Source organism: Haliaeetus leucocephalus, unplaced genomic scaffold, assembly GCF_000737465.1.
Source record: "Haliaeetus leucocephalus isolate CR32 unplaced genomic scaffold, Haliaeetus_leucocephalus-4.0 Scaffold484, whole genome shotgun sequence".
NCBI classification, from domain to species: Eukaryota; Metazoa; Chordata; class Aves; order Accipitriformes; family Accipitridae; genus Haliaeetus; species Haliaeetus leucocephalus.
Genome location: NW_010972920.1, coordinates 5,819,925 through 5,842,628, shown reverse-complemented (window position 1 = coordinate 5,842,628; position 22,704 = coordinate 5,819,925). Strand labels below are relative to the sequence as shown.

Sequence of the window (22,704 nt, the reverse complement as noted above, 5' to 3'; positions counted from 1 at the left end):
CCGTGAAGTTGACCAGACCCTAAAAATTTGCACACAAACGTTTCGGGCACCAAAAGAAAAAAGTTACTACCTTCTCTTTCACAACAGTAGGGAGGAAACCACAGTAAAACTTATCAATTCCAAAACCTCAAGAACAAACCCACAAAATATTAAGAAAAATATTTCAACATTATTTGATAAACAAGTTTAATAATCCACTACTTTACAGGACAGTTATATAAAAGCTAGGCTTCAATAGAGAAACATTATGAGACCTAAAAGCCAATTTTCCAACACCTAAGATTTTGAGACTTCAACAGCCAGGTTTGTTCAGTCTACCAAGTATTGGCCAAGAAGCTCAGAGTTGTGGTTTTGCTAAAAACAAATATTGTACATACACCAAAGTGAACTGCTTTCATTTCACACGGTACTCCGGAGCTGATCACCAACAGTCTACTTCCAGTGCACGTAACATCCACGGGCAAAGCGAAACACTCGGTTCGATTACTGCACCCTCATTACCCAGGTGATTATTTTCAGGAAGCACTCGCTCTTTCTTACAAGATCACCTGGCATTTCCAATACGACCTCCAACAAGGTCTCTCTGCTACTTACACTGCAATTGCTCTGCAATAAAACTGGTTTTCCCTACCAAAGAACAAGGCTATTGTGGACAGACGCTGGGTGAAAATCCCTACTCGAGCAGCTATACAGACCTTTGCAGACGTTCTGGACTGCACATAAATACACAACTTCCTGCTTTCCATGAAGCACAAGACAACTGCACAGAACTACCACTCTCCCCACCTCAGACATGAAAAGTCAGTGCATATACACCACAAAAGATAAACTTGTTCCCTATTCCCAGGAATCATTTGGGAAATTTTAACCAAATAAGAAAAAATAGAATTCTATTTATTCAGTTTGCTCCTTGGTTTCAAAGAAGTTAAAATAGGCGTCAGTATAGACACAGCACTTTTTCTTCCACGAATAAGAGAGTAAGTCTGCTACGGCCATGCAATTCAGAACTGCATTTCACGCCCACTCCACCGTATTAATCCAAGTCAGTCCAAACCTGCACCTTCAGAGAAGGAAGAGGAATCCATGTTTTGGAGAAGAATAGAGTTAATGGAGCCTACAACTTGCAAGTTTCATAAGGGAAGAGCGAGTGTCTTCACTTCAATCCCATCCATGGTTTGAAGAGATGGTGCGCTCTGCTTGGACAAATAGAAGCTGTTGGGAGGCTGAGTTTAGTGCTGTCAGGTGCAGGACCCTGCCTGCCAGCTGAGCGGATGTGCCAGGCCAGTCACTGGAAGGCAGACTATCTGTAACTGCTTGCACCAAAACCAGTTTTAAAAGTCATCTAGCTCAAGTCCCCAGAATAATTCACTTTAGCAAAAACAAGACTAAGAAAAAGATTCAGAGATGAGGCATAGGATGGGGGGAAGAAGCAATTACCTAACAGTCATCAGCGGGTGGGGAAGCCTCCTCTATGGGTACCTCCACGTCCCCCTCTGAAGCCACCCCTCTCACCCCGAAAGTTAGTTCTGTTCCTCTCTCGGCCCCTTTCTCCTCGGCCTGCTGAAGTCCCTCCTCTTCCTCCTCCCCTTGGAGCACCACCACCCCGGTCAGACTTAGACTTGGGTGGAGGTGACTTGGGCCGAAGTCTCTCAATCTCTTCGGTACAGCCAGTCAGGTGGGAATTTGGAGCTGTGAAGTACGAAGAATACGTCTCTGCATTGAAATTGCTGTTTGTGAGGGTAGGTCCTACAGTCAGCCAACCTAGGGAACAAAACCAGAGTCAACAAAAGCAAGAAAAACCATCATGCTTCAAGGCCATTGTTGTCTCCTTGCCAGTAAATGAACAGTTAAGTGATAGGGACAGACACTTATCGACATGTCACCTGTATTCAATGGAATGAGAAGGTTGCCTCTAGAAAATCCAGAGTTGTTGAAAAGTTAAAATTTTAGTTTGGTATTCCCAAGGGTTGTTTTTTTGTTTGGTTGGTTTTTTTTGTTTTGTCTTCTTAAATTACACATGGTTATGGGAACATTCACCCTGTGGTTTCACAAGACCCCTTCCCCCTCCTTCCTACTTGTTATTATACCACAACAATGTTTTCAAACCCAATGTTTTCCAGTCTGGGACCAGACTAAACCAGATCAGTAAATTAGTCTAGTTTAAAAATAATGTCATCCTCCTCCTCCTTCTCCCCTTTTTAAAAGGCATGTAAACTTGAATTAGGTAATTTTGTCTCCAGAAACCAGTTGTGACAGCACAGCCAAGATGCTCCAGCATGCTGCAAGCACATATCTGAAAACACAGTAACAATTCTGTTGAAGCCTACATGATATAAGAGGTTAAAGAGTCAAATTAACCTGTTTATGCACAAACATTCAGTGGGCACTTCAGCTTCATCAAGTGAATCAAGGCAGGCAGATGTTTAAAACAAGCACATTCCTATTTCTTCATATTTTGAGCTTAAGTAGTGTTCGGACCTAAAATGGGGCTCAGACTGCTTAAAAATGTCAGTGGGAATTTAATTTTCAGTTGTATCACATATTAATGAAGAAAAATATAGTTCAGTGATCTCAACAACATGCTTATAAGGAAAAAAATAATAAAACCCCAAGATCAGTTCTTTTAACACTGTTCTCTCTACTCTAGGAGTTTACGTAACATTTATCTTGCTTCCTGCCTATTTGGGGAAGAAAAAAAAAGAGAGAGAGAGAGAGGTTAGGTTTTCATACTTCACAGAGCACTGTGAGGATCTGTGATGAGTATAGCATTTAAAGTATGCAATGCAATTCCAGGGTAACCACCACATTTAAAAAATACAAAAGTTGAATCAGACTAACATGTCCCTGTGGGACATTAATGTATAAGAATTCACCTACAACAGCACTGAAGTAACACCTGAACAATGTCTTTCTACAAAACAAGACAGCCCCCTTCCACACACACACACACACCAGTAGCCAACAGAATTAAGACTGACATCATCATTAAAATTCAAGCCAAAGGCCAGTCAAAGAATAGGAATGGCCAATAATCACTACTCCCTAGTCATATGAGCAAGAGAGAAACATCACCTTGAAATTTATTTAGGTAACTTATTGCTTGCAGATGTATACTGATATATAGTATTAGCATTCACCGGCAGCAAACCAGGCCATGGATGGACTTGTATCCACTTCTCCTCTGCCATCCAGACTATTAATCTCTATTTGGGGGAGAAACGTTTTACACAAAACTGCTAAACAAACCTAAAGCAAGTGCAGCTATAGCACTTGCCCCACTCCCTGCCCTTGCTTCTGAAAAGGGCATGCTGTTACCATGAATTGTTCGGAGACCAACCCTCACAGTACCCATCAGTAGGGGAAGTATGACTACGCTACCCGTAACATAAGGTAGAAAGTCTGCCAGTTCAAGCATCCATTAGCAGCTGAAAGAAACAGGACTGCTGAACTGTATTTCACAATAGGCTTTAGGGCAGAAATGTCATTGACAACAGATACACAAGTCCAAAAAGGTGTCAAAATAGATTTTATTCTTCCAGTCTGTATTCTCCTGCACTAAAAGTCCTTCATCACTCATTCATGATAAACTGAGAGGCCTGACCATCAAAATAAATAAAATGCAGTTACCTTCAATGTGATCCATATATTTCTATACATTTTTTACCATGCCAGATGCACCATCCAGTGTAAGACACTGGGTCTTCAAATACTGACAACAGGACCGGCACTAAGTCCATAGGCATTTAAAATCAGCTTAGAGAAAGAAACCATGCTTCTGAGAAGTATAAACACATGGCACATGGGGAAAAAAAGTCTCAACTGAATTTTGTTATACTCACTGATGAATTAAACACATGAAGAGGCGAAAATATTGGTTAACAAAAAACTTCCTTCTGAAAAGATTGATAGTTGTCGTAGCTTTCCAACCAGCACTGTTTTGTGACTGACAGATCTTCACATAAACCAAAAATATATCAACTTGAGATCTACTGTCTAAGCTATGACATATGTCTGGAAAGCCCTTTAGGACACTGATACGAATTTTGCAAGCAGATAATTCTGCTACTCTGTCTTGCACGTGATAAAGACATTTCAATTCCTAGAGCTAGTGTGGAGTTTACTTCACTATTAAGTCCAAAAATAAAAGTTTAATAGAAAGGAAACATTCAGAATGGGAACTTAAAAAGATAGAAATTATACATTTCAGTATCCCAGCAGAATACAGAATAATTTCAGCATTTTTCAATTAGAGATAACATGGAGAAAACAAAAGCATAAAGGTCTTACCATCTGAGCAAGTATTTACTTCTAAAAATGAGTATTTATAAAACAAAACTTACCAGTAAGCAGTGTTAAACTGGATTTGTGACTTGATCTTGCTCCCAAACATAACAGTAACAGAAATTATAACCTAACTGTAATATCACTCAGTAGGGTTCTCTATGATGCTCCTGCAACACAGGCTGAGGATTCACCCCAAGATAGCCATTCTTGCTAAAAAGATACGCATGTGAGATCTTTAGTTCTACCAAAATCTTCTGCTATTTGAAAGACAGAACATTAACTAGAGCAGAAGTCACCTTGCTACTGTCAAAGCGTTGGGAGAACTGTCAAGGGATGCCACAATCCCTCTGTTGCTGAACATTCATTAGGCTAGTTAGTTATCTGAACGGGAGGGCAGGAAACCTGGGAAATTTCTCCATCCAGTAGATTTTCTCACTCCTGACTAGATTTCCACTATGGAAAGCTCATCTGGCTTTCCATGGTACCATAATCCCATGGTGGGAGAAATGGGGTTATGTATTAATACACAGTGATTCAGCTGGTGCAAGTCCTGGCAGAAGGAATCATGCACTAGGATTACCCATTATTGTCTCAGCTTCCATCAGAACCCATCAGGTGGCCACAGATGATGGAAGAGGGTTACTAAAGTAAATAAAAATTTAACTATTTGACAAAAATAAACATAACAGTTACCTGGTCGAATTGTACTGTCCCTTCCAAAAAGATGAAGACGTCGTCGTCCAAGGCAGAAATGCTCAATGATGTGAAAAATCTCTACAGGTTTTTCTATGTTGCCAATTTCAGGCTCTTCTGTGATGATTAGGTCAATATCAACATTAGCATGGATGAAGTCACCATCTGTACTGCGGCGCACAGTTCCTTTAATGCCCATGAGGCAGTGCTCCTATGCACACAGAACACAGAAGAGTACCTGTCACATGCCGCACACGCAGCTACAGCACAGATGTCCGAGTACAATAGAGAGAAAAGGAAATTCTGAGCAGAGTAGATCCTACTCTTACACAGAGAAAAGACTGAAGCATGAACTAGAAGAACAGAACAAGCTGGAGCTACCAAAAGAGCCTTTTCAAAACAAAGCAGAGAGTAGTTCAAGCTATCTGGCTTGATGAACTACACTATGAAGTGGTAAAACTCAAATAGAGGCTGAGATAAGTATTTGGACTTCTTCAATTACAGCAAAGTTAGAGCTTCAAGTTGGAAAGGCTGAGAAATCACCACAAGGAAAGAGAGTACAAGGTGAAGGTGATGGCAAGAGTAAGGGAACAGTTGTTAATTATGATTAACACTTGTATCAGCATTCTGATCCTAACTTTATTCATACAAATAATTTTCAAAGTCCTCAGTCATAAAACAGCCAGTCAGTGAAAATAAGATGTATTTTTTCATATTGTACCTCTGTTACAAAAGTAGCCTTCACCCTCAGATTCCTTTCTAGGAGATATCGCTGCATGAAAAAAAGTAAACCCACTACCAAATTGTCAATGCGCTCTCAATCAACTTCATCAGCATTAAAAATGTTCTTTAACCGTCATATGCATTGCTTTCCTTTCCTCTAAAACATTGTAGATCAATTTAAGTGACTAGTATGTAGAATCTATGAATGAGGAATCACCATAATTGGTACAGGATGAAAAGAGGGTTCTACATATTCATTTGAGAGTTCTGCTTCTGGGAATATTAAACTCAGATGAGCGACTTTCCCCAGCACCATAAAGCAATGATTCACTAAGTGCTGCCAGATAGCTCTAAAAAACGTTGCAAACAAGAGTATGTAATAATTTCCAGATTTTTGGCAAGGGTTTTAAGAGTTAGTGAATAAATATGGAAGGCAGAATAGGTGACCTATCAATCTATGCAGTTGGTGAACTGCACCCAAGCTACAAGATTTTCAGACCTTAAATTTAGCTAAATAAAAAGGCAGAACACTGCTGAGCAAATTACCCATTAAGCAAAGCCTTGTAAATCTAGTCTTTAGAAAAACTATACAAAACATTTTCTTTTTGTAACACATGTAATATCATTTGTTAGTACCTTGGATTCTATAACAGGTGGCACAGCAGAAAGCATCCATCTAGAGAGATGCCTAAACTAAACATCATAGGACAGCATTTACTGTTGTAATCATTGGCAAATACATCTTGCACAACAGACCATTTGTTTAGTCAGAATAAGCTAGCTCAATTTTCAATGTTTATTATAAAGAGTGACCTCAGCCCAACCTTTGCTCAATAAACAGAGAAATTCTCTAATACCAGAAACTACTCTCCTCTGTTAAACAAAGACATAAAGTCCCCCCCCAAACCTCCTGTGTTAGTTCTAACCTCTCCTTCATGAGCGAGCTGCATATATTTGCAATACTATATGCAATAAACACACAATATTTATACTTATAAATATTTATAACTAATACAACAGACTTTCAAACAAACTTCAGATTAATGTAAATGCAAGTCAGAGAAAGATTCCAGATATCTTAAAGGGAAGTTTATACTACTAAAAAATGGCAAATCTGAGACAGAGTTGAGGATGTTTAATACTGACAAATGATTAATGAATGTGGAATGAGTCCCGAGTTTAATGACACTATGAATTATTAAATTGTCAGCCAACTCTCTGTATTCAGTAGAACTGCCACAGTTACACCCACATATACCTGAAACAATTCTTTATGAATCCTATCTATATTTTCTAAGTTTTTGAACAACACACATTTGAGTCTCTTAAGTCAGAACACTTTTTCCCTGTACCTTCTTCAATACACATCCTCCACAACACATCCCTAAGAAACTGTTTAATTTAAACCAAGCTGACCAATTCTGTCACTTGTGCATTACAGTTGTCTTCAGGAAATCAGGAGATGCTGACTGAGCTATGGTCCCTAGCAGTCCTATCTGGCTCAAGCTCTGGGCACATACTTGCACGTGTGTATTTAGAACCATTAGCCAGTCTTGCAGAGGTTGGTGGGGTTTTTTTGTGACTACATCCATTTATAATCTACAGTTTTAAAGACATCTTTTGACATTAAATTTAGTCAAATTCTACTGCTAAGTTTAGTTCCATTCAAAAGGTGTTCCTCTGCCAGCAAGTTTTCTCCTCTAATCTGGAAAGGAGCTTGCGTTTTACACAAAAGGTATTGCTAATAGACTAACTGCTTATTTACCATTCACCCATAACCAAAACAACCCAGAAGTAGAAAACATTGTGATGTACAGTGACATTTTCCATTTCATTCTTGTTCCATCAATGTATGAACCCTCCTCAGCTCTCTGCATTTCAACAAGGCTCAAATGACTATCATATTTAGAGGACTATCATAGAAATTTACCAAACAGTGTTAAATGTAGATAAAACTTCTATACCTCACACTGACTAAAGTCAAGAAGGGGACAGAAGTTCATCATTCATCCTATGAATATGTTTATTTCCATATAATGTACTTTGCAGAGCAGAACTCTGAAGTCCTCACGTCCGCTTTCCTGAAAGAGTCACCAACTGCAGTGGGGCACCAGGTATTTCATGAGCACAAAGAAACAGGATGGGAACAGAGGAGAAACTGAGCCAAACCTTTACCTTGGTTCTTTGGAAAACAGCCTTAGGGTCTAGAGTCTTGGTCTTTCCAGGATTGTTCTTATTCGTTTTAATCCAACAAATGTCCTCACATCTTCTGTAACCCCATTTGCGTAGACACTAAATATTACAGACAGATAAAACAGTTCACACTACAACAAAAACTTAAGTAACCTAAACTGAACACTCATAGAGGTACTGGACTTTTCTTAAAGCATAGCTGAAAGAGAAATTTCTCACAGGTGAATGGAACAGTTTACTGGCATGACTGTACTGTGTTTTGTCAAGCTGCCTCCCCCTACCCCAAAAAAAGCTTACATGCACATCGACTTGTCTATGCTTTTTTTTTTTTTTTAAAATATCTAACCACTGCACAGATCCCCTACGGAACTCTGCATTCATTTTTACCTAGTGACACTTAAATTTAAATCAAAATCAGGCTGAGCAGCATAGTTATCAGCTGCCTTGGCCCTGTCTCCACTACTACCTGCACTCTGGTTGTTTTTCACATCAATGTAAAATTCTATAAACAGGAAGATAAACAGCCAAAAGCCTTTGCTACCAGTTTGTGGGTTTTCCTGTATCTGTTAAACCTGCCCCCCCCAGACAAAAACAAAAAAAACCCCAACAAAGTCCAAACATCAAAAAACCCACCAAAACACTAAAAAAAAAAAAAACCCCAAAACCTGACATGACTTTTTAATCCTTAACTCCTGTTAAGTGTAGTCTTGGAAAGGGAGGAAATTGGACATTAAGGACTTAAGTTCATTTGCCTAGTGCTGTATTCAAGAACTATCCAGCTGCTATGAGTATGCCTATGACCAAAAACTATCCGAAATAGGTACTTTAACCAACCTCAGAGTGAAAAGCAGATAAAGCAAACAGATTAGTAACCACATGTTGTCCTTTAACAAATGCCATATTGTTCTAACAGAAAGCACTGCTCAAACTAAGCAAAGAATGTTTCAGCACAGCAAGAGCTGACTGGAAATTCTTATTCCACCATCCCCAACACAAGCAGTGCTACCCTGGCATGCAGAAAGATTGATCTGAAACTCCCAGGTCTTATAGGGAAGTAAAACTTCAGAGAGCTCCCTAAGAGTAAACCTACTTAAACTCTAGGTGTTTTCTGAAAATAAGCAGTGCTCTGCACACAGTTTTATCTTACTTTATGAAACAGTAGCACCTTTCTACTAGCATGAATATTTCTGGCAGAAAACTATTAAGACTTCTGTTAAAAAAAAAAAAAAGAAGTTGTAAATGCACTCAAACTTCTGCTATGGCAACATGCATACATCAAAACTAAGACAGCAGTACAGCTTTCTAGACCCTGTAGAGTTATACTTCCTCACACAGTCACAGCAACTCATCTGGAAAATAACAGTATCTAAACAGTTAATGCCAGATACACTTAAGTTTATTTAATCCACTTAAAATTACATATCCTCTACCACAGTAACAAAACATCTCTCAGCAGTTACAGTTGAGAATTCTATACAGAAAAAGCCAATGATAAAAATAAACTCTTAAGCCTGTCCCTGATAAATTAAATTAAAACATCATCTTACCACTCGGCCAAGATCCAGACCCTCGCCTGAACCACACCACAGAAACACAAATGACCTTGGGGCTGCAATTTCTTCAATTTCCAGTTTCATGATCTAATAATAGTAATAGTAATAAAAGTGTTTCTGAATTAAATATAAAATGCCAATTATATCAGGAAGAATACTTAACAAGTGTTGAAGCATTATCCCAGAAACATCAGGAAGCACTTTTATTAAGATATTAGTCTATATACCATTCATGGCCATCTTCTTAAAATTGTTTTCCACAAAGTATGTTGTAAAAGTTACTTTATCAGTACCCAAGTGGGTATTTTCAACATAGCTGATTACCAGCTTAGAATTTCTGTTAAAAAGAATAATTATCTGTATAGAAAATTCTAGACTTAAAAGACTAATACAACCCACATGATTTCCCCCCCCCCCAAACCTCAGTTTCATTTTATCATTCCATTGGTAGCAAAAAAATTTAACAACAGAGCAAAAGTGCTCCGTTTCTTTTCAGCCCTGAAGTTACTTATGTGAAGCTTGTGAAGACACATTATTAAGAAAACAACAACAAAACAAACAACAGCTTAATTCCTCTTACTATATAGGAAAGGCATTCTCTCCATTTTCACTTTCAGGAAAAAAGCAGCAATAATTTATCAGGACAGTGGTTCAACAGTCACAAATGAGTAACATTCAGGATGAAATAACTTCAGATGCAAAGCATCTGTTACTCATTACGAGTTGAAAAGATTCATCTGTAACTTGCTAACACATCAAATCAAGCTTCATTCAATGCCACTGTGAAGAAAAAAAAATCATGCAGTAGAAGCCATTCTAAGAGGATATAACTCCCAGCTAAGATGACTCCTGCCTCCAACACTTTGAGTTTTTCCATTAGGATGGAATGTTTTTTCCCCAGGCAACACTGCCAGGCACCATTTTTGCCTGATGTAACACAACGGCTAACACAGAAGCTACCTATTCCTTATCATGTACTTACCTAGTCTCTTATCACAGGCATGAATGCCTTTGTTTTCAAATTCATTTCTTAAAGGTGGATCGAATTTTATTGTGTACTCATGTTCTTTCATTTGACTGATCCACTTCTGAAGTTATGCATGTGCAGGCTTCGGCCTACAGACAAACTAAATCTAGTTTGAAGTAACACCGTCATCCCCTTCCCCCAAACCACATAGAACACAGATAAGAAAATCTCAGCAACAACTGCTTCAATCTACTAATTCACTTATATTATGACAAATTTGCTGCTAATGCATAGTCCTGCATACCTATTATTTAGAGACAGTATTTGAAAGGTATTTATTAGTTGCATGTTCTCACTGATATGCCTGAACCTAAGAATTCCTGACATTGTTATGCAAACATTTTTTTAATCAGCTATTCCTCTCTACTGCAGATTGTCTGTTTTGTTGCGAGGGTGGGGTTGTTTGGGTTTTGGGGGTTTTTTTTGTTTGTGGTTTTTTTGTTGTTTTCTTTTTTAAAATGAGTAAAGTGTAGGTACGTAGAGTAGAGCCAATTTATCACTATTTGACACTAGCATTACAAGTTTTTTTATTTAACGCTCAAGTGAAAGAATTCTCCAGTTCAATCTTGAAGGACAGGGAAACTCGGCAGCAGGCTTTGTGTCATCAAATTGTTACACTTGATGACATCCAGCACTTCACAGCCTCCAGCCCTCACCTTACTTTTGGAGAGCTGACTTTTATTGAAAATGGAAAGATACAGAATGGAGTTACTTATCAATACATCTTGAGCATTTCCTTCTTTACAAGCATCCACATGCATTACTACAGAATGAAGTTTAAGATCTTTTAAGCAATTCTCTAAAAGTTTACTAGAGCACAATAAAACAACAGCACCAACAGCCATCTCAAAAAAGATCACATCTTGCACATTAAGATCCCTCCTTGTTCCCAAAAAGGGGTCAGAAATCAACATGGCTTCAAAAAAAACAAAACCTTTGATGTGACTAAACAGTAAGGGAACACATACGTACAAGAAAAAATTCCACAAGTAAGGTTCATCTATTTTGTTAGGCTTCTCAGGATTACAATTGGTTTGATTGTTAAAATTTCCTACCCAATCAATACCTTGGAGAAAGGAGGTATGTCAGTGAAGCACTTTCATCTACTCTTTTGACTTGAAGACCAGCATATTGAAAAGCATACCTCAAAACTCTCTTCCAGAATCTCAAGAAACAAGGGAGTATTTACAATGCATATTCTGAATTACAACAGCAAAAACCAAACAGAAAAGAAAACTGACGGAATTTGAGGGTAGGGAGAAAACCCGCTATTACTGGTTTTCAGTTTTCAACCAGGCTCAGGGAGAACAAAAGGTATATTTAATTCATTAAACCCCCCAAAAAAAAAAAAAAAGTCTTTTAACACAAAGAGTGTAGGCATACATACAATATAAAACTTCGGTTTATAAGAATCTAGACTTTTCTTTAAAAAAAAATCCTATTTTTCCTTAAAACACAGCTCAAATATTTTGATACCAAATTAAATCCTCACATTACTTTCTTAAATACATGTACGAAATCCTTTTCACAGCAAGAAAAATACTTACATCATCCCAGGTCCAGCATTTTTCATTAGCAGTAATGCCAGTCTCTCGGTAGTATTCTTCCAGTGGTGGTTCCAGAAGAATCACATCAAATTTGGACTTCAGTTCCCTAATATCAAAAGCTTCCAAGTCCGCTTGTAAGTACCTGTTTAAACAAAAGATGATAGATTGTTTGGACAAGTTATAGCAGTGGTTTGAAAATTACACTCCACACAGCACTTCTGTGTAGCCAGTTAAGAGTAGGGTCTTCTGTGTAGTTCATATAGCTCAAAAGCACTAAATCCAGAGGAGATGCATAACCCATGCTCACTTAACCTAGGCTGGATGCTGTCGCATCAGCTTTTTTTTAAAAGTAGTCTCTCTCTCAATAAACAGTTTTTAGGATTCTAATTTAGCAAGCAGGAAACATGCCCACACAGACTGTACAACAATATCTAGTACAGAATCACTGAACTTTCTGTACATCCATGGACTATATAGGAGAAAACATCAACATTTAAGAAGCAAACACTCGCTGCCTGGGTAACAGACTTCTGTTTTGCTTCACTTTGGGAAAGTGGCATTTTTTTAGAATTGCTATTTATTATATATTATATTCAGAAGATTCTGAATACTAGAAATGTAGTTACTTTTCATAGAGTAGAAATGTATTTCTCTATCCCTATAACAAAAGCGTAATTCCCACACACATTGATTTTATTAAATACACGCTCAAATGCACTTTTACGACTGGCCTCTGCACCCGCCCACCACTCACTGCTATATCCCTCTCAAAAAAATTACACTGCCCTCCTCTCAATACCTTTAACCTTAAAATAGCTGATTAGCAGACCACCACATCCCCCTTCCTAAGAAAGTGTCTGGAAGAGATTATTGTTCCATAAGTGTATTTGGTGTTATCAGAAGGCAGCATTTGATTACTATTTTTCCTCCTTTTGTGCTTTAAGGCTAAGAATGCCAAAACACATCTAACTTCAAAATAGCAAGTTGAGTTTTGCACTTTGTATCTCAATTGTTCAGACAACTATTTCAGAGTTTGTCATGTGACTATCATGAAATAACACTATTTTACTCAGTACAGATTAGGACTAGAGTATATTAAAAGCATTAGGCTCACATTCAGATAGGTTCAAATTCCTGGCAGTAACATGCTGCATGCTTATACTGTGTCTAACATTCAGCAAAAACTCAGAGGTAACTTGAAGTTGATAGGACAAATCACTTCCAGCCAGCCTAAACATTTTTTGGTCTTAAACTACAAAGTAACATCTGATTAATGGACACTAAGATAACAGCTGAACATTTTACAAAAAAAAAAGCTGTTACAAAACCAACTAAAGTTATATTAAGAGGCCAAATTTTTAAAGCTTTTCTTGTTACTGTAAACTGCATGATATCATTAGATTCACAATCATACAATGTTCTTTTAGTTCCCAACTTAAAGCCTGCAGCTCAATCAGTTGACAGTTTGGTCTTAAAAACCAAAGCATTAGATACTATAAATAATCACATACTAGAAAGAAAATCTAGTTTATATATGATATTGAACAACTAGTCTAAACTAACAAAACCAAACTGATTTTATTATTCTGAAGTTTCAATTGATTAATTTGTATATACAAACAGAAATAGAAAATGTAAATTCTGAGCAGGTGCTAAAGATAAGAGATTTGCAAAGCAGAAAGCTAATTTCAAACAGGTCTGGAGAAGAAAGGCATTTTCCACAAGAACACTTACATGGGAGGAGTGTTAGATTTAGATATCAGCTCATCCTTCAACCTGATGAGCTCTCTAAGTTTTGGATATTCTTCAAACCTATCTGCTAAGCCTAAGAAGAAGAAAAGATGAAGTTAACAACTACTTAGAGAGTAAATCTGTATGAATTAAGCATTGTCCAGCATTCTAAATAGGTCCAAATGTTAATACTTAGCCTCATTTTAATTTTTGTTAGAACAAACCAAACCCTTCAAAGCAGTTTTTTGTTCAGTTCTTCACAAAAGCCTCCTGCCTTCACCCAGTTAATTATGGCTGTTACTGAATGTAGTCTCTATGCTCTAATCTTCTCTAGAGCACTACAGTGATCATGAGTTCACAACTCCTTTTATCAGAAGGAAGGAAACAATCTTTCATTTAAACTAAAAGTGCCAGAATGATAGGAGAAAGTTATTTTGTTATCCCCCCACCCATAAATTTTATTAAGATCTAATTAACATTAATTTACAGAACACTCTTATTTAACTTTTGAAGACTACTTCTAAGGCAGCAACTGGGGTGCAGCTGGTACCCTTAGGCAACCCTTATATTGAGATTTGGTACTCTGGTGTCAGTCATGAAGATTTGGATATATGTATATTTACTTATTGGGTTCCTAGACTTAGCTTTATGATGTTAATTTTCAAACCTTTCATATGTACAGGATGCAAGAGGGAGAACCCTAATTAGGTTTTCTGCAGCAAACTTTTAAAAAAAAAAAAAAAAGAAAAAACCAAGCAAACTTTTCAGTACATTACATTCCCCCTTCAAAAAATAAGTAGAGATAGTATGTTTTTGTTATTGCTAGCAGCAGGCTCAGCACAAACCAAAAATGTACCACTCCAGCCTCCCAAGTGGTATCAGTTCAACTTTAGTAGGAGTTACTTACAAAGCTTCATGTAAATTTAAATTTACAACTTCAAATGGTCCTAATCCAGAGGGACAAAAAAACCCACCCAAACCCACAAACCCCACAACCCTTCATCCCTCTCCTTATTTTAGTTCAAACTTCTGAACTCCCAACCCTAGCATCACACTGGTAAAAGCGAAGTTCTTAGTATCCAACCTTATTATCTCTTATTACATGTGCATAAAATACCCCAAAGTTGTTTTCATTCTTTTCCTTAAATACATTACATCTCAAACACCACTGTGTTGTTCTGATTTCCACTGCCATGTTGCTTCCAGCTGGTGCAAGTCAAATACTCCTGACCAGCAGAAATGAAAGCCAGTTATCAGCAGCTAAGCAATAGGTGTAAATGAATTTTCAATCAAGATGACTTCACTTATAAAAAAACAAAACAAACAAAAAAAACCAACCACAAACCACAAAACCCCCACAACCAACAAACAAAATGAAACAAAACCCACAGGTCTCTCCCTCTCTTCCAACAGCAACATCAAAAAGCTCGAACTGGGTGTTCTGGAACCACTACTTCCCCACAGCTTTTTGTCCAGTTACACAGTAGCACCTAAGCAGAGTTTTGATCATCATGTAGAAAATGTATGCTAACCAATACGCAACTTGACACACCTCATGTGTAATAAAGGGTCTAGACTAACTGCTCATATAACAATTTGTCCTGTCCCCTCACAATTCTTTATGCAGCAGAGAAGTCAGAGTAAATAATACAGGCTGCTATTTCTTCAGACTCATTTCAAATAACAGTGTATAACTACCTCAAGTACATAACTGTGAAGCCCAAATGCTTTTTGGATAAAGACGCATCTGAGTCAAAACAGCGCGTTTTTCATACTAAGCATCCAGGTACGTTTCATAGAAGCATTCGAAAAACACAGAGAACAAACTAACTGCCTCAACAGGCAAACAGAACCTCTTTGGACTGACATCTATAGACACACCACACTTGCCCTGACAATCTTAAACTTGATAGAATACAGAGAACTGTTGCAGAAAACTGCAGGCACCCATTCTGGGAAACGGGACCAAACCGTACCTTAGTTTTAGATTAAATTCAGGTCTAATAAAGCAAGATTTCAATAACGAGGTCAGCGATGGCTGGATGAATGTAAACTTAAAAAATAACATTCTCTAAACTCAATAATAAGTTGGGCCTTCTAATGAGTTGTCAGCAGTTACATAATTTAGCTGGTAAATACTATCCATATTGCTTATTGACTTAAATATAAGTATTTTCCATACTTTACATGCTACATGCATTCTTGGAGGCAATCCAGTCCAGGAAACAGCTGAACTGTAAGTCAGTTATTCAAACTTCCAAAGGTTTCAAGATCTGTTCGCTAGACTCATCTACTTGCTGGAACAAAAAGAGCTTAATTTTGAAAAAAATCCTCCTCATTAAATACTTTCAAATATAACCCAAAGTAAGAAAAGCCTGGGTAATAATCACCTCCTAACTGATTAAAAATAAAATAATTCATATAAATTTGTTTATTGATATGAACAGAGAGAGACAAAACTATGAAGTATATGTGTATCTACATTTCCTAGTAACTGTAAGGAATTAAAAAGGGAAAGAAAAAGCGCTATCAAATAAAATGAGTTATCTTCAAACAGTTACTGACTATGCCATACCAACATCTCTGATGAAGTTCTGTGGTCTGTGTCCTGTATCCACAAAGTGTTGGCAGTAATCGTTGTGTGGATTTAAGCTCTGAGTACCCTGGAGAATAAAAGGGAGTTCAGTGAGACCAACAGGGAGATAACTGGACATACACACACACACACTCTACAAGTGTTAGTCTGATAAATGAGAAAGTAACAGAATTTTTTTTTTTTCTTTTCAACATGCCTTTATAAGCTACGCTAGTCAAGACTGTCATTGCGGTTTTAGCTCCAAATCAGGCCCACCATTACTACGGCTCATTCTAAGTTGAGACACATCTTTAGTCATATCTTTCACAGGAAACTTCTGCACTTGTGAATTCCAGTCAATTACTTCAGCCTTTAAAGCTGTATTTCAAATGCCATCAACTGCAGAAGAAAAGTTAACACAACTATGCCAGCTTTGACTAGACTTCTAATTGCAAAAGCAGCTCACCTTAAGAAAGGTACTGGAATCTTTGTAAATCTCTTCTTCATAGGGCAGGTTCTCTTCATCTTGCTGCAGCTCTACTTCATCCTTGGAAATAAAGCAGATATTATAAGTATGCAAGACCACACCATTTCTCTCCTCATTATGATTCTGCTTCTTAAGGAAAGAAGTGGGCTGTCTACAAACAGAAGTCTCCTAAAACAGCAGATCATGAATGGTTCCAACTCCAGCTTTGAAGGGGAAAAAAAAAAAAATTACCTATTCCCAAAAAGGTCTGTCTCTCATTAATGAGGAGACTGTTACTGGGAAAGGCCTCTGAAAGAAACATAAAGTAAGAAATCCTTCATTTCTAGACCCTGACAGTGTAGACAGTGCTTTACAAGGTGTAGAACTTTTAATTTTTGTCCCCCCCAAAATTTCACTCCTTGGACTAAAGCAAATGATTTATTTTGTTGAAGTTCTTCTGTAGTAGAACCTTTGAACATTTATATCCATTCAATCATCTCTTATGTTCCAACCTTTGCAGGAAACCATGTTCTCTATATAAATCTGTTAAAGTCCACACTTTGCAGAAACAGCACATGGTACAAGCCAGTATTTCATTTGGACTGTCCTTAAAAGTAACTTTTAAATTCCCATTTTGTAGTCTCAAAATTTACAGAAAACAGGAATTGTATTGCAATTTTTTCCCCCAGTTAGTGTGTCACCAACTGTTCACTCATCAGATTTCTGGAATTCAGAGATCTGTCACACTGACATACTCTGAACATCTGACTTAGAACAGGAACAAAAAAGAGACTCGTTTCTTCATGTCACTTTCTGTTTTCCCACTGATCCTGAAACAACCCAGTATATATAAGTAAAACTGAAGAACTACTAAATATCATCTACCATATGTTAGTAGGATGCATATGCTCTTTTATACATTACTGATTACAACAGAAATCTTAATCAGTTAATATAGTGCTTCATGCGAGGAGAAAAGCAGTCTCAAGGCCAAAATATTTAAGAAAAAAAAAAAGACATTTTAACACACCAAAATAAAAGGAGAGATGGAGAACAAGATTTCTCACAGAAAAGAACTCAACTTCTCCCCCCCAACATACATATTAAGTCAAAAGATGCAGAGAAGAGGCTATTATTACTGCTGCATTTACCCTATGCTACACAAGCTGTCTGAATGCAGAATGAAAAATTAAGTGTTCTCCCTATTTTGATCCCTCTAGCTGTTGAAATCTTAAAATAAGCTCTTCCCAAATCAGGGCTTTGAACCAACTTCTGAAATGCCTACTGTGATTAACAGGTCACAGATTCCCCCTCCCCATTATTCAGGTGAAGAACTTACTGAGATATAGTCTTTTGTTTGTTTGTTTAACCAGACCAAAAAAAGATTACTATCAGAAACAGCAACAGTGTTTACAAGGAAAAGGAATGAACAGCAGACAAGCAGCAGCAAGTGTTAATCAGGCAAAAAAAGCTGAAAGCTTGAGCTTTACTAAAAACTGCTTATGCCATCATAAGCTTACACACCTGTTTCCCCTCTTCCATCATCCTCTAAATCATCTGATGATAAGCACCTGTTAGATACCTACTTCTGAGTCATCCCAGTTCTCTTTATGCCTTCGTAAGTGATTTAAAAAAAAAAAAAAAAAAAAGTCTTGTGGCCACAAACAAAAAGCCCACACCAACAACTTTCAAAGGGAAAAGGACACAGTCAGAGTAGAGACAGAATGAAATTAATACAAAATACTAGGTTCTTGCACATTAATCATCCTTGTTTTCCAAACCTGGTATATTGGTGCTGAGTTAGGGAAACAAAAACTACCCACAATATTCAAGCATATAGTTTTTTCAAATAACTAGAGATACATCAAGCAATTATCATGATTCAACCAAGTAAGGTTTTTCCAGCCTCCAGAACAACTGCATGGAAGCATTACAAGCTCGCAGGCCACCGCTTGCAGCAACAAAGTAAAACAGGGCTCTATCGAATTAGGCTGGCAGACAGTGAATTTGAACCGCAGGTATTTTTGTACTTCATACAAAGTTAAAACTCCGGAACTCTTTGCCTCAAAACACGGTTGATACCAGACATTTACACAGGTTCAAACAATTGACTAAATTCACCTGGGGAAGGGGAGAGGTGGAGCAACAATCACAACTCTCAGAAGGCTATGAAAAGCCTGGGAGTGGCAGCAGATAGCCTAGTCCCTTTACCGGTCACTTCCAAATACAGACCAGAGACCCCAACTAACCCTAGTACAACTGTTACAGTTCCACAAAAATGAGAGTACTGTAGAAGTTCTTTAGAACCACATTTCAACTTTCTGACCTCAAAATACCCATTATTCATTTATGCCAATAATGCATCTCTTCCCCTATCTCCCACCTCTATGGTTTGCAATGCAGAGTCAGGCTCCAAAACAGAAGTCAAGCTGCCAGTGGGAAGCTTAACAAGCAGCCTTGCTGCCCTTTATTTTCCTATCAGCCTGATGTTTACTAAGAACCATCACTATGAACGTACACTTATTCTACAAAAAAACCCCAAACCAAACCCATAAAAACAAAAAATAAAAAACATTGTCTTTTTTTGCATCAGATGTTCCTAAATAGCTGAGAAGATTAACATACTTCACCTTCCATCTCAAAAACTGCTCTCACACTTCCCCCATATAACAAAAAAGTCAATGTTGCTGTTCAGCCTTCCCTCAAAACATCAGCACAAGGCATTTAGGAGCCATCAGCTCACTTCACTTTCCATTTGGAAGACTAGAACCTGACAGAAATCCTCTAAAACACCCAACTACATTTGTTTAAAGGTTTCATGCCCACATCCACACACTCTACCCCTGCAGACCTTGCGCCATCACACTGCATTGTGGTAACAACAATGTTGTATCTTCACAGTAACCCATCTTCACCAGCAATTACAGCTAGATGCTCAGGGTCCAGCTAGAGCAGTTGAGGTTTGAGGACACATTCATTTCTACCAAATCTGAAGTCAGGGCACAAAAATTTCAAACCACTTCAGAGGATTAACTAATATCATCATGTAGAACCCAACACCGCAAGTCAGGGTTTTAGAGACATACGAGTCACTTTACATCGGAAATACTCGCCTCTAATTTTCCTAACAAAGCTGACAAACGTGCAATATTTGTCTGCAACACTAATAGCTAAGTCTCTTACTACTTTTAAGGAGTATTGAACACAATCTAAATAGGGCTTGATACCATAAGGATCTAGATTTCTGTATCAGTTCGTATTACAAGACTAAATTTAAACTAGCTCAAAGTACTAAGGAAAAAGTTACATAAATACAGATGGGATTTTACTAAGTTCTTAACTCCTTGCCAATAGGGAATTAGAAATGTCTGCAGAAAACAGCTGATGACTCCACTATAGATGTTCTACTTGGGGGTTTCAAGTTACTTAAATCTACTCATCTGCTCGACTGAAGCTGGCCCAAGCTAGTGTTATTAAAATATTCTTCAATTTCAACAATATCGCAAGAGTCTGACCACTTGCAAGTGGTTACAGCCCACCTCAGGGTAAGTCTTCTCCAAGCTAATGAAGAAAATGTTAGTGATAAGAGTCATGTGCTTTGCCAACTGAAGTGACTTATCCACATATGTTTCACAGAAAAAAAAGTTAGTTGTTTAACCACATACTTGGTTAAGGAGCAAAATAAACTGATATGAACTGATCACTAATGTGAGCATAAAAACCCCACTCCACAAATAGTGCATGTACTCTCTAAATCCCTTCTCCGAGATGGTGACTTAATTGGTTTGCTAAACAAGACGTACAGACTAACGCCTAGCCTGTTAAAAAGAATGTCTGTTTACAGATAGACTTTAAGAGTCAGTCATCAAAAAACGTCCTGTCATACATTAACTTTTTGTTTTAGTAAGATAGAAGATAGACATTATTACAGAAAGATTTATAAACCTGAACACAAATGTAACAGTACCAAGGCCTCATATTTAAAAAATTACTATTCTTAGGCATCCAAGAGAACAGCAGACACCGCGTTATTTTATAAATGCGCTGACCGTGATTTTACTTAACCACAGAAGCAAGGTTATTAGGACAAGTTAAAAAGGGAGAGGGAGTGTATATGCTGCAACAAGATCACAGACACAAATCAGAAAGACAGCTGTATCATAACCATGCCTTTGTTTAACCTCCTTTCTCTACCCCTCATCTTAGCCAAAACATCACATTGGATGTGAAACAAGAAAGCTGTCAAATAGCTCTTGGATGAACATTTGAAAAATGAAGGGCAGGAGAGTATGACAACCACTCATTCTTCAGTGACCACAGAAGCGTTTTGTTATAAACTGAACTTTTCCTGGATATTTTCGATATCTAAAGCATACCCCAAACCAAGCTTCTTACTTCCATTCCCTTAGAATCCCTTATTTCTTCCATTCACCCAGAACTGCATCCTTTTGCACTTAACAGGCAGGTTAGAAGATACCCTCAGCCTCCCTTTATTCTCATCCAATGGCCTGTGCTTCTTGCTAAACGCAAGCTTTTCTTCTGACAAAGAAATTCCAGTCAAATTTTTTTTTTTTGCTTGTACCCAAGCATACACATATTTTACCACTTCTTCCCACACAAGACAGCCAGCCATGGCACACTGCCACTCCCTGTGGGCACTATCACCCAAGCCTACCTCCTCCTAGGAGCAGCACTAAATTAAGCCTCCAAACATTGGGTTCTGGTGCACGTACACTTCAATGCACCTAAGCCATATCTGGAGAGAACCACTTCACATCTATGCCCTCTTAGATCTCTGCAGTGGAAGACATCAAAGGAGATGCCACTGAGGGACGTATATTTTAAAGTATTTATACACATCGCATTTATTGTTATTTGTACCACACACACATATTTTGTAAGTCCCTCAGAGACACATGAACACCAGAGAAAAGTAAGTTTTTCCTTTTTTTCTCACCTTATATTCTTCAATCTCTTCTTCATCAGCTTCTCCCTCATCTGGGTATTTGCGTTTTGCATTTGGTGCAGAAGTATCATAAGCAGCCCTATAAACAACCAAAAAAAAATCCTGATATAAAAGTTTCTCTCTCCAGAGAGAGCATTTCAGAAATCTCTGATCATCTGCCTTGGCTACATGTTTCTGTTACAAGCTTGAAATTATTTTGAAACTTTATACATGAGAAGTTATTCCTCTCTCAGTGTATTTGACACCAGCAAAACTTCTTAAGGACAGGACTCCTGAAAACAGGTATCTCGCTTTCTCATTTTTTTCTGTTCTGAAAGGTACAGCTTATTTTAACAAAAGCAGCGCATATACAAAATTAAGCCTGCTCACACAAGAAAATTACTGTTGCACGTGAGAATTAATAAGCAATAGCTACTCTATCCTAGACATGTCTATTGTTCCGTAAGAACTTTTAAACTAAACTGCCTCGTGACTGCTCTTGGTAAAAGTATAAAGGCTCTAGGACAATGCAGGTGCCACACTCTGAATTCACACCTCGGTTCTGCTCCGCAGGAGCTTTTTAACACAGGAAGCAAAAAGTTAGCCTTGGTTTCCAAACGGCTTGTTAAAAGTGAATGACTAAGCCCTACTCACTTTATTCAGAGTTCAGATTTGAGTAACCAAAGCATTTCCATTCACCGAATTGTATGTTTTTAAATAAACGGCAAGATTTTGTTTGGCTCTTTGGACCGCAATCTCATCCTATTTCAAAGGCCTGCATCCCCTTGATTTCTAACAGAAACTGCACACCGATACTGACCTACACGTTTCTCTCGTCTCCGCGATCTCCCGCTGGTCATCTTTGCTGTTCAGCACGGCACCGATGCTGTCCGCGTTTTCGGCTCCTAACTGCACAACGGGCAAGGCGAACTCAAGCCTCAGTCACCGCCGATTAAAGCGTCCCCCC

General features: G+C 37.9%; 1 protein-coding gene across 1 annotated transcript in view; it reads right to left on the bottom strand.

The window, feature by feature from the left end:
- Window positions 1-172: 172 nt before the first annotated feature.
- The window catches only part of METTL14 (methyltransferase like 14), a 22,819-nt gene continuing 287 nt past the window's right edge, over window positions 173-22,704 (bottom strand). Inside the window, exons 2-11 of the mRNA XM_010575606.1 lie at window positions 22,558-22,681; window positions 21,750-21,837; window positions 16,793-16,873; window positions 16,327-16,414; window positions 13,755-13,845; window positions 12,021-12,162; window positions 9,441-9,533; window positions 7,876-7,992; window positions 4,978-5,188; window positions 173-1,761 (exon numbers count right to left, since the gene is read on the bottom strand). Of these exons, the coding sequence (XP_010573908.1) occupies window positions 1,448-1,761; window positions 4,978-5,188; window positions 7,876-7,992; window positions 9,441-9,533; window positions 12,021-12,162; window positions 13,755-13,845; window positions 16,327-16,414; window positions 16,793-16,873; window positions 21,750-21,837; window positions 22,558-22,681 (1,349 nt within the window). The 3' untranslated portion in view covers window positions 173-1,447. The remainder of the gene's footprint in view (window positions 1,762-4,977; window positions 5,189-7,875; window positions 7,993-9,440; window positions 9,534-12,020; window positions 12,163-13,754; window positions 13,846-16,326; window positions 16,415-16,792; window positions 16,874-21,749; window positions 21,838-22,557; window positions 22,682-22,704) is intronic.